Raw genomic sequence first — 12,095 nt, forward strand, 5'->3', positions numbered from 1 at the left:
GGCTAAAATAAACCTAATTTGTAATTTAATTAAAAACAGAAAGCAATAAGCACTAACACTTAACAAAAAAAAAAAAAAAAGACATTTTCATGGTGCAAAATACAGATTTAATTTCCAAATAAATGAATGGTAAACTGTAATTGTATCATGTGCAAGAAGGCACTCAGAACATATGAAACAGTAGTCACAGATTTTGCAATCAAGATGTTCCCTTTCTGGTTTTCCAAATTGTAGCAGAAGATACCAAAAGGTAAAACAAATAAAATGCTGTCTTCATTATTGACCCAGGTAGGAATTTGGTATTGGTAGGAGATGGATTCAGATCGATCTCTCTCTCTTCCCCCCGCCCCCCCCCCTTCCCCCCCACCCCCCTTATATGGTGAATTTTTATGTTTTCACACATCCAGCAAGTCCTGCCTAACATGTTTTTGATGTGCTCTTGTTTCCACAGGCCAAGGCTGCAAGCACAAAGGAAGTTTGCTCAGTCCCAGCCAAACAGTCCCAGCACAACTCCAATAAAGATAATGGAGCCGTTGTTACCCCCTCCTGCCACTCAGATTTCTGACCTCTCCAAAAGGAAGCCCAAGACAGAAGATTTTCTCACTTTCCTCTGTCTTCGAGGTAGGTATTGGCAGCAGCGCTGGGGCAGAGTCTCATTCACAGAAGGAGCAGTAGCGCTGCACACCAAGTCAGCAGCCAGACAGATGTACTGGAGCTGTACTTGAAGGTATTGTGTGCATTTCAGCTCTCAGCAATTTGACTGTATCTGCAGCAGGAGCATTCAAGTTCATGGTTCTAAAGAACATAAAATGAGGCTGGTAATAGTGCAAAAAGAAATTTCTTTTATGCTTGGCTCTCTGTTACCCTGAATGGGTTTTTGTCTAGCTCTCTTAAGTCCTCCCCATCCTCCTTTGTTTCGTCTGACTATAAACTGAAGAAGTGCTTAACTTGCCTGAGTACTTGTTCCTGCAAGAGGAGAAATCTGCTTGGAAATTCCCCTTCTCTACCTACTCACTGTCCTGTATTGTTCAATCTGAGTGAGGTTTTTCATCTGACAGTGGGTGGAGGGTTTGCCATTGTTCTTGTCTGCCTCAGGAACTGGGTTGTTCCCGTGGTGATAATTAAAACTGGTGAGCTCCTCCTCTTAGCAATCCAAGTACAAAGGAGGCCTCTGAAATTGTGGAGTGAAATACTTGAATTACCTCGCAGTAACAGGTGCTCGAGCCTGGCCGCAGCTGTGTGGTGTGCCAGGGATCCACAGGCTGTGTGTCTGCAAGCCCGAATGTCAGACTTGGGGGGCCTGAGCGTGAGGTACAGCTCACCCTCTAGATTAGGCTAGAGAAGGAGATGTTACTCGAGTGGTCATTTTTCTTAAGACTTTCCATGGCCCTGTGTCCCAAGTCATGTGCTGAAGATAGCATCTTTCAGTTAAGCCCCCAATTGTCATGTTATCTTTTGCTGTATGTTTCTCCGCAGGTGCGTCCCCAGTCTCATTAGTCTGTGCTGGAATGATGCCTCTTGCTGTTGTTTTGTCCCATTACCTGCTGAAAGGGTGTGCATTTGTTATAGATAGAGCTGCTCTGCAAAAGTCTTACCTAGTGCGTTGAATCTTTCAGAGCTTGCTTTGAGTTCCCCTTTCTTAGGTCTCCGCTGCATCTGTGGACAGCAGTGATCAACACCACCCATAGCTTCCTGGTTGAGGCTTTCTCACTTTAGTGTGAAAGTGTGGTTTGATTTCTTTTTTCTTATCTTCTGTAAGATTTTAGGCTAGTGGTTCCTTCAGACTGGTTGCTAATTTATCCATCTTATTTTACATCCAGTATGGAGCCTCCATCCTGTTGGGACCTCTGGTAAAGTGGGTGGGTGGAGGGGATAGCAGAGGGTGATTTGCTAGCTTTTGTGTTTGTTTAAAGGATGGAGAGGAGGAGAATCTAATGGAGTTTAAAGTGGCATAACAGTCCTCTGAAATTTAATCTGTGGAAATGTATTTCTAATTTAGTGTGCTGTGAGGTTGATCAGTCTGTTGGCAGCGTGTCACTGCTGTGATCTGGGCCAACTGCCACAGTTGTTGGTGGGAAGAGTCAGATGAGGGTTGTGTGTGTCTGTGTGTGAGCACACATGGCTGCATTCACACACTTGTTTCCACTGCTTGCTAACCAAGCATGTGTTATTTATAGCTTTGAAGGCACTTGCACTTACATAAAGGCAACCTGTGTGGGGGTGTCACTTATCTCCACTTGTATTTCCTACTTTCTTAGCATTCTCTTAGTGTTCTGGTTTAACAATGCAAATGGGAAGCATGGGTACTTTAGTCCTATTCCAGTGCTTCATGTTGTTGTTGTTTTTTTATTTTTTTTAAATTTAAATCAATGGGTGTTTAGCTCTTGCACCTGTAATTTTCTCCTTTGTTATTCATCTGTGGCATAATTGATGTTTTGTACTGTCAATTAAGAACTTGCAATTCATTCCTAATTTCTTCAGTATGCAGGAGTACTCTAACATTTCTGACAACACATGCATTCAGACTGCAAGATCACAATTACAATTATGTTAAAAACCACGAGGGAGAGTCTGCTCTGAGTTTCACACATGGCATGTTCTTAGTCTACTTAAACAGTCTGAAGAAAAACTGTGAAAGGGAGAGCTGTCAACTTTGTGTTTCAGCACCCCCACAAGCTTATTACTGCATCACCCCTGTATAAAGCATGAAAAGAGGCAGGAGAATCTTCTTGGACACCTGCTACCTGGGTGCTTCTCTCTGGAGGAGCAGGAGAGTGCTGTGGCTTGGAGGGAGGAGTGGGTTGTTCAGACTTGTATTAGTATGGTTCTGGCTTCTGTGCCTGAACTGCTGCATCCTTCAAGAGGTCCTGGCAGCCTAAGGTGTTGTCCATTTGGCCTCTGGGAATGTTTAGCTCCAGGTGGTTGTCTCTTTTGATGAGTCCATTTCAAAACAAGGAGATGGAAGCTGGTAGGGAGTTCATGTAGCAGCGTGCTGGTACATCCAGCTCCAGAAAGATCCCACAAGTGACTCACTCTCCAGGACACTGGCAGGCTTAGTTTGGTGCTACTCTTCTGGTGCTACCTAGTGAGCTTGGAGAGGGAAGAGCCAGAAGCTTACTAAGACCCTGCATAGGGAAGGAAGACTTGGGATATTTTGGAAGGGGTTATTTTGATTTGGAACCTCCATGCTTTTATTTATTGAAGTGTTGAGGGTTTCAGAATTGTTTGCATGGTGGGACAAGCAGCTGTTCTGACTTCTGTCCAGCTGTATGTGTCCAGCCTTGGCTCTTTGTGCTTTCACCATGAAATGTGACATGCAGTTGCATGGAAATAAGAGCACACTCACAGGGTTGAATTTCAACACTTGAAAAATCTTAAGTGTAGTAGTGGTAATATTCAGGACAGTAAATCCCTGTATTTGTTTAATTAAAAAAAAAATAATAAAGTAGGACTATCTGAGGTCCTAGTCCTTCAAAATGATCTGGTGATGTAATCCCTGGATTCATGATCAAAGCCTTTTTTTGGGCAAAGAAGTCTTTCCCAGGATTGGTGGGAATGCAGCTGAGTGGTCTTCTCTGCCCTTGTCCCACCACACCCAGCAGTGGTGTCAGAAGCACAGCGTAAATTTGTCACACCATAGAATCAAGAATCACTAAGGGCGGAAAACGCCTTCAAGATCACAAAGTCCAACCTTCGACTGAATTCCACCATGAATTCACATGTCAGTGTGTACTTTTCATTTTCTGTTTTTAATCAGAGAAATTTAAGCATCTTGTCACCACTACATGTTCGCTCTTCATTGTTCTTGTGAGGTTTATTTGAGTGGGAGCTGAATTCTGTCAGTGAAGGAGCAATACTATCATGATACAGTGTGGAAAAAAGGCCTTTGACATGTATGAGATCTCATACTTAGGAGAAGAAGTCCTATTTACCTGTCCTGCTGTGTGTAAGAAAATCTAATGATTCAAATAATTTTGCTTCCCCCCTACTCCATTAGCACCCTGTAATTTCAAAGGGAAATAATTTAACCAAGATGACCTGCTTAGTTTCATTATCCAGAACACAAAGGCTTTAGACATATTTTAATTAGTTTGTTTTTAAAATTCTTGATTTGATAATACACTGTACTAATTACTTCTTAAAAGGTAAGTGGACTACAATGAAAAAGCTGTAACAGTTGATGAATATCTGAGACCTAGAATACATGTCTAGACTGACCAAACTTGGCAAGGCTCCTCTGCTTTCTATTTTTTTTAAATCCTCCTTTTAAAAAGGTTGGTGGTTTTGAAAAATTTTATTAAATTGTGACCTAGAATTTTCAACACGAGGAGGGGAAATAGTCCAGATACCTCCAAAGTGTTTGTCTGCAGTGTTCTTATCTTTAAATAGCTTCTTTGAAGAAGCCTGTATGCCCTTTGCCAGAGACATAATTAGTATCTTTCAGCAGCATGTAGATACGAGTGTGTCATCTCCGTGTGGTTGTACAACAGCTCTCACTTTTACTGTGTTTTCTGTCTCTGATCATATTTTTCTTAATAGCTTGTTACACTGCATTTAAGTTACCTCTGCTCCCTGTAATTATTTACAGGTTAAAATATTGTGAGTCAAATATCAGGCTAAAGGAAAGAGAAACAACTCCCTGTGAGCAATAGATCTTTGGCAAAAGGTGATAACAGGAAGGCTGTGATTAGAGGAGTACATTTTAAGAAGTTTTCCCATGATCAATTTTCTAATTAAGCTGAGCCTCTGGGAGTTACATGCTAGAGAATTTCAGGGATTTCAAAATATAAATTGTTTAATTGAGATCTCACAAATTGAGTTTTCAGGCTCTTCTGCAAAATGGGTGATTGTTCTTTTTCCTTGAGTGCTGTGCTGACTTAATAATCTGATGATTTATTACAATTGGGCAAAATCAAAACAGAAAATTTCACTATGTGAAATATTTGTCTGAAATCTGCATGTTTGTCTGAAGTTCAGTAACTTCTAAATTTTATTGCAGTGTGCTCTTTAGCAGGCTTTTTATTCTTTTAAACACTTGTATTTGAGTGGTAAAAAGGATCAGGGGCCTTTGATCCAAGTCTTCTCTTTTGAGTTCTGATAGGAGAAGCTGACTATGTCAGTTCATACCTGCAGAGATTTCCGATTACAATGGGAGAGCCCCCAGAACCAAAATTTGGGAGTTCTTAATCTTGGACATGTTAGAAAACAACTGTTAATTTGTCCATCTTTTCAGTAGGGCAAAAGTTATGTTTGCCTTGTTAGTTTGGTGTCAGTAGGCTCTGTAGTCCAACATGTGCTGTACTTGGAGAGTTGCTGCCTTACGTCAGTCATATTCTTGAAGTGCCAGCCATTGGCACTGTGGAGATTTGCTCACCACATCAGAGTAAGCAGATTGAATAGCACAGCAACTTGATTAGGCCGGAAGCAAAGCAATGAAATGCTGACACCGTCCAAAAGTATGAGCTTCTTTGCAGTCTGGGTTAGTTTCTATAATTCCAAAATAATATTAAAACACACAGATACATAATAATTTGTTCAAAATACTGGAAGAAATTTTTTTTTTTATTTTGTTATTATATCATTTAGTATTTGAAATTAAAATTTTAGGATGGATTGAAAATTCAAGAATAAACTTCAGGGTGTTGAATTTCAAATGCACAAACCATTTAATAAAAATAAGTTTGCATTTAGTAATTGTAACCTAAAAATTTCTAAGTTCTGTTTTAAAGTTAGGAGTAACATTGAAATGTAGAATACAAGCTATTTCTTATATATGCAACCATTTAGGCCACCTATGGAATATGAGCACTAAGCAACTCCTGTGGTAGTTTAGGACAAGAGCAATTTAATCAGCATTGGCGGGGAGAAATGGTTACACAGTCTCAGAGTGAACAACACTTGCATGAAGTACAGAGAGAGAAGAGAGCCTGGTGACCACCACCATGGTATTGTTCCTTCCCAGGGGAACGGAGTGTTGCTGGAGTGCCAAAACTCCAGGCATCCAGTGGAAGATGCAATTTCATGTCAGTGTGTGCCTACTGGGAAATTTAAGAGATGGGAAGAAGTGCTGAAATAAGATGAAGTATCCTCTGTGTAGTACTGCAGCTGAAGGAAAGTTTTTTCTTGCTCTTCCAGTTTTTGGGCTCTTTCTGATGTTAATGATTCTAATATCTACCCCTGCAAAAAGCTACAGGATACAGTTAACTGATTGAAGTGGGAGACTGATCTTGAGGTTTAACTCTTGCATTTGCCAGACTCAATCTGAGTCCCTCAGTGAGCTGCTTAGTTTTTTGTGAAATGAGGATAGATCTTTTACTCATATATAGGCATCAGAATAGCTGGATATTGATGGTGGATGAGCTACTGGCATAAAATCTGCGTGCTGTGATGGCAGCAGCAATTCAAAGCCTTGCTGCCCAGGGGGGCAATGTGAAGTATTCTGGCAACAGCAATTCCTGCCCTTCATCCCATCCAAAAACCTCTGAGCCTACTTCTCTAACCCATGAATGTGCCATAGCTTCAGTGTTATCCAAATGACTGATTTTGTGCTAGGGGTGGGAGCCAGGATCTCTTGGGACCCATCCCTAGCCTGGCACAGCCTGGCAGCTTGTTGGGAATGTCATCGCAGTGGTTTGAAACTTCCGCACTAGTTTTGTTCTTGGTGGGAGGGAACATAAAGTTGGGGATTGAAGTGCAACTGGAAAGGGTTGGTTTTGAGGTTCACTGTAAAATCCAGTCAGGCCGGTGGAGTTAAATTGCTTTGAGATTGTCAGATACGAATTGAAGATGTAGGAAGCATTCCTTCTTTTTTTTTTTTTTTTTTTTGAGTACTGTATTACTCTGGAGTGTTTTGCTAAGTTTGGAAAGTAGACCTTTTCTTTTTTTCCTGCACTCATGCATTTCCCCACCCTTGCTCCATTTCTGTAGAAAAGGAAAAATTTTCTTCAAGCTTTTGGGTTTAGCTCTACTACTTAAAAGAACAGGCTGAGGAGAAAATGGGGGGTACGTTGCTATACTAGTTGATAAATTAACTATAACACCAAGCACCTTGTGATTTGTACAATGGCAGCAGAGGGAGGAGTTGGAGCTCAGTTTTATTTCTGTATTTGAGATGGCTTTTTCCTTCCTCCCTCTTGCTCAGGCATGGGGAAGCTCCCTCTGGGACCATTCCTGCAGGTGGAGTCAGACAACTGAGTACAATTGCTCTTTCATATAGAGTTTATGCAGTTTGTGCTCCTTTAGCCTGGCTTGGTAAAACAGCCATAAGGTGCAGGCATAAATTACATGTATTTGCACTTCAGGGATTTGGCATTGTCCTGCCGAAACATATTAAGTGGGACATATAATAAATGAGAAGCAGGCCCTAAATGTTAAGCATTGAGATGCCAGCACATCAGGAGCATTTGAGAGGCAAGGTTTTTCCACCTGCTTACAGCCACAAAATGGGCCTGTGTGTCAGAGGAGAAGCCAAACCTCTGGATGTGGCTCACTGAGGGGCTTGGCAAGCCATGTGCTTTTTTGAGGCAGGCTGAAGTCCTACATACCTTGACCTGCCCTGTGTGTAAATCATTCTAATGTTTTAAATTGTTTTAAGATTTTTCCAAAGCACATCTGGGTTGTGTTTAATTGTTAGGGGGAAAAACAGAGGAGCTAGAGGGAGAATTGGTGTAAATAATTCATGGAGAAGAATCCTCCAATTTTGCAGAAACCACAGCCCAAATTACAGAGAAGGCTTTTGGACTGAGATGATTTTTGTTGTGGTTGTAACATACCAGGGTTTGAATCCTGTCCAGATGAAAACATTTGGTTTGTACTTCAGTAAATACTGCAGAAGCACTGCCAGCTTATTCTGAAGAGTAATGAAATAGTATTTTTGGCAAAGCACATGCACTTTCCATACTTCTGATTCTACTCTTCAGATCCAAATTCAGAGGGTTTTTTAAACATGTTTAACTAGTCCAAGACAAAAGTTAATGTAATTTAATGAGAAAAAACCATAACTGTAACTTAGGAGAGAGAACTACACATTTGCAAAAAAAAAAAAAAAAAAAAGCAATAACCTCATTAGTCAAATAAAATGGCTGAAAAAGAGTATAGTTTATTCTATTAATCAGGGACTTGCTGCGGAGGTCAACACATCTGTATGTAGAGGTTGCAAAAGCATCAATTCTGCCTACTGTTAGCAGTGAGCCTGAATTTTGCACATGGTGACAAGGGTGACATCTTTTCTAGAAAATTGCTAAAAGCATCACCATAACTTAAACCCCCTATATTTTACTTTGTACTTATTGTTGTACAAGCACCAAATTATTGTAAAAGAGGGCATGAAATACATTTGTCATTCTTTCATATGCATTAGGCCACACTTAGTTGTAGTAATAATTTTTTCCTATATTGTTAGGCTTTCTTTTGTGTTGCTCTCAAAATAGCAGGGAAAACAAAATACTCAAGAGAATTTCAATAATGAAACTGAAGATAGTGATAGAAGCAGTTACCAAACATACTTCATATCTAATTTTTTTTAAACGAGATGACTGTCCTCCCTTTCTGTAATAATTCATAGCTCATTGTTACCTTGATGAGTGATTTTTAAAAAAGCAACTCATCATTAATGATTTTTTTCAAAATTTGCTACACGCAGTAGTATCTGATCCTAGAAACTCCTACTGGTGAGGAGACGGTACCTGGCGTTGTGTCGGCTGTCTGAAATTCCTATGTGGCTTGCAATCCTTTAAGCATGGAAATTTTTTTAGGCTTTCAAAATCTCACTGTGAGGTCTAGCTTTCCCCTAATGTTTTGGAGGAGGGGGAGAAAGCTGGGAAGTTGCCTCCAAGTTGCTGCCTGATTTTGGCAATGGCTTTTCTGCTCTCAGCTGTGAGACTTGTTTGTTAAGCAGGAAGAAGTGAGTGGTGCATCTCTGGACGAGGGCAGCAGGTTGACTGCACTATCAGATGGATACCTTGTATTGAGCCAGCCTTAGCTGCAATGTCCTTCATACTTGACTATATTTGTTACTATTTCATGTCAGTAATCCCTTCCGTATCTCCCTTTTTCCATTGTTCCTGCAATTTGTGTCGATTTGCTAGCGTACCTCTCACCACTCACCTTTCCCCAGTTCCAGCACATCTGGGTTCCTCCCTTCTGCTCTGCTGCTGCTGCACTTCACAGCCTTTTTTATAGTTTACTTCTTCTGCCATGGCTTCTCCTTCCTTCCCAATATGTTGCAATTGCCCCATCCAGGTCTTTGGTGACAGCATATGCTTTTATGCAAATATTTCTGCAAAACAAATCAGCTGTCTTGATGGGGAGAGGAGGAAAAGCATTTAGGAATTGTGGGCTTAGACATCATCAGGACACAATGTAAAATGTGCAGCACCTACACGAGATTGGAAACATACTACATTTAATGTTTTGTTTAATAACATAAAGTGATATATTACACTACATGTTCATGTGCATAGAAATTTTCCAAATCTTTTCTTGAGAGCTTGTAACATTACATTACAGTTAGAGCATTTATTAATGGATTTTAATTTCCTTAGCCTGGGATTTTAATCTGAATCAGTTCCCTGATCTGATTCACCACATGGCCTCACAAAAAAATTGGACTGCCACAGTTGAGGAGGTGGCACAGGTATAATAAGAAGAGGCCAGATGGAGGTAGATATTCTGTAGGCCATTTTTGATGCCAAGAAAAATGTCCATACAGCCACCAACACTCTATATGGTTCCTTGCATGAAATGTCTTCTGTAATGAGTGGTAAGAAGTCAAGTCTAATTTCTAGGCTGTCATCAGATTTGCTGAGTGAGCAGGCTTTTCAGGCACCTGCTAATGGGGTGGGTGGCAGGCTGGGTTTCTCAGGGTGTAGAACTGCTCATGTGCTTTCCCCAGGCTCTGGAGGGCTGCTTCCTGCTCTGCCCCTTCATCTGCTCTAGTGCCCATGGTAGCAGCAGCCTGCATAATGTGGGGGCTCCCAGCACAGAAGGAGACTTGTAAAATTGAATACAGCCACAGGCTCTCATAACTCTCACTCACTTGCTCTTTCTCTCACTCTCTCAGATTTTTCTGCTGTTTTCTTGGGGATGGAAAATGAGGAATTGAGGAATTGTATACCTAGAGTGCTGGGACCTGGCAGGCACCACGTCCTAGACATGGATATTGCCCTTTATTCATGGCATTGCTACTCTTCTTTTTTGCTGTTGGTTATTATTTCCAATGTCCCTCTTTATATCACCCTTGGTAGGCTTTGAGAATCACACTTTGATGCTGGGTAGGGCAAGAGGAAGAGGAAGGGTGATTGCTCATTTTTATTTACTCTTACTGCCTGGCTGGGAAATATGTGTAAGAGGGAACCAGCATCGCTGCCCCATGGGTTTCTGTTGCTGAGTGTGTCCAGGAAGAAATAAACACTCTGAATTTTACATATCAAGGAAGCCCATACAACACCGTGTTCTGTGAATGTGTGCATACAGATGTGTCTGATGAACCTACATTTTTACTTATTCTCATGCCATTTTAGAGGGCTTTTATCATCTTGCTGTCATACATAATTTTCATGGTAAATATCTGTTACATATGGAGTAACCTGAGAGCAACAACTCTCAACAAAGTCTGTCTGTCTGTAAGGAAAACCACCATGGTCTTAACTTACAGTGAAGACCAGACAGATTTTTGAGGAAGGGCAATATATTTTATTTGACCAACTGATACAGCTGGAAAAAACCAAATAGCTCTTAAGCGTGCTTTCTTCTTCAGATTTCCAATTATCTAGAACGTTTATAGCTACAGTAATGCTTCTTAATATTGTTTATATAAATCAGTAGCTTTGAACAACAAATGGGGTCCCCTTTTAGAGGTAGGCTGTGGCATCACATACACAGCCCTATCTGATCTCAGAGAGAATGAGGGATATTTAGGACAGGAATTATTATTACACAATATTGAAAAAGGTGAGTGATTACATAGCTTCTACTCTTCAGCGTTCAGTTTCATTCATATGAGTTTTGTTATTTCATCAGTTGTGAGAAGTCTTGAGTATTATTTCCACAAGAAGAGTCTTAGGGGGAGTTGCTTAGCTCTTTGCTTGGTGTAAACCAGCAGTGCACGTAAACCACTCACACGTTAGGTGTTGTTTAATAAGCATAATTGTCATTCTTTCAGCTTGAATGAAATCACAGTGTACTTACAGGCATATCTTCCCTTCAGTTTGCTCCAAAAGGGAATTTGCACTGTCTTGAGCTTGGCCAGCCTGTTTCAATATTTTAGGACCAGTGTTTTCTCATCCTTTTTGACATGTTTAGCTACATAGGCTTAAAGCGAAAGAGGTTTTTACCAGTTCAACACATATTTGTGAACAAATTATTTGAGGCTATTCCAGAACTGAAGTAGTATTATAAAATATGAGGATAAAAATAGTTCCAATATAAAAATTAAGCAAGAAAACGCAGAGCTTTTAAATTTCTTTCAGAATCTTCCATCCATAGCAATGCTTAAATAGAACAAAAATGTGCAAGTCCAGATTTTTTTTTTTTTTCTTTCTTTCTGTTTGGCAAGTCAAGTTTAATAAATATGTAGGAAAACCTGGAGGGAAGGGGGGGAGGAGACCCAGACTGAACGCCAGCTTTTCTCCAAGGTCTCATATTGCAGAGCACTTAGATCAATAAAGTGAACGTTAGCAGGACTCTCCTGTATTATTGGATGTTGCTAGTCTAATTTCTCTGGAAATGTACTTCCCAAACAGTCCCAGCTGTCCCAGGAATGCAGTTTAACCATTGTTGTTCATAGTTCTCGATTGGAAAGAATTAAAAACTGTCATTCTGACAGGAGATTTACGGACTGAGATTACAGTGATTGAATACCAGGAGTTAGGTGAAGTTTGGGCCTGCTCTCAGACTTGGGTAAGACTCTCCCTCCTTTCTAAAGAGACTGTGCTTTATTCTCTGCTTTAAGAAGAAAGAAGAAAAAGGATTGCTACTGTAATAACATTTGCATTGCAGATGATACATTTTTGTTGGTTGTTGTTTATAGCGGCTGCCAAAAAAGGCTCAGAGATGTGGAATTTAAGGAAGATGAAGCTGAGAGAACAGACACTATA

At 40.5% G+C, this 12,095-nt stretch overlaps 1 protein-coding gene across 2 annotated transcripts in view; it reads left to right on the forward strand.

The window, feature by feature from the left end:
* Window positions 1-12,095, forward strand: part of JARID2 (jumonji and AT-rich interaction domain containing 2) — a 210,144-nt gene that overhangs the window by 149,635 nt on the left and 48,414 nt on the right. For both annotated transcript variants that reach the window (XM_021553230.3, XM_021553241.2), the window contains exon 4: window positions 452-621. In XM_021553230.3, coding sequence (XP_021408905.2) covers window positions 452-621 — 170 coding nt within the window. The remainder of the gene's footprint in view (window positions 1-451; window positions 622-12,095) is intronic.

Source organism: Lonchura striata, chromosome 1, assembly GCF_046129695.1.
Source record: "Lonchura striata isolate bLonStr1 chromosome 1, bLonStr1.mat, whole genome shotgun sequence".
Lineage (NCBI taxonomy): Eukaryota > Metazoa > Chordata > Aves > Passeriformes > Estrildidae > Lonchura > Lonchura striata.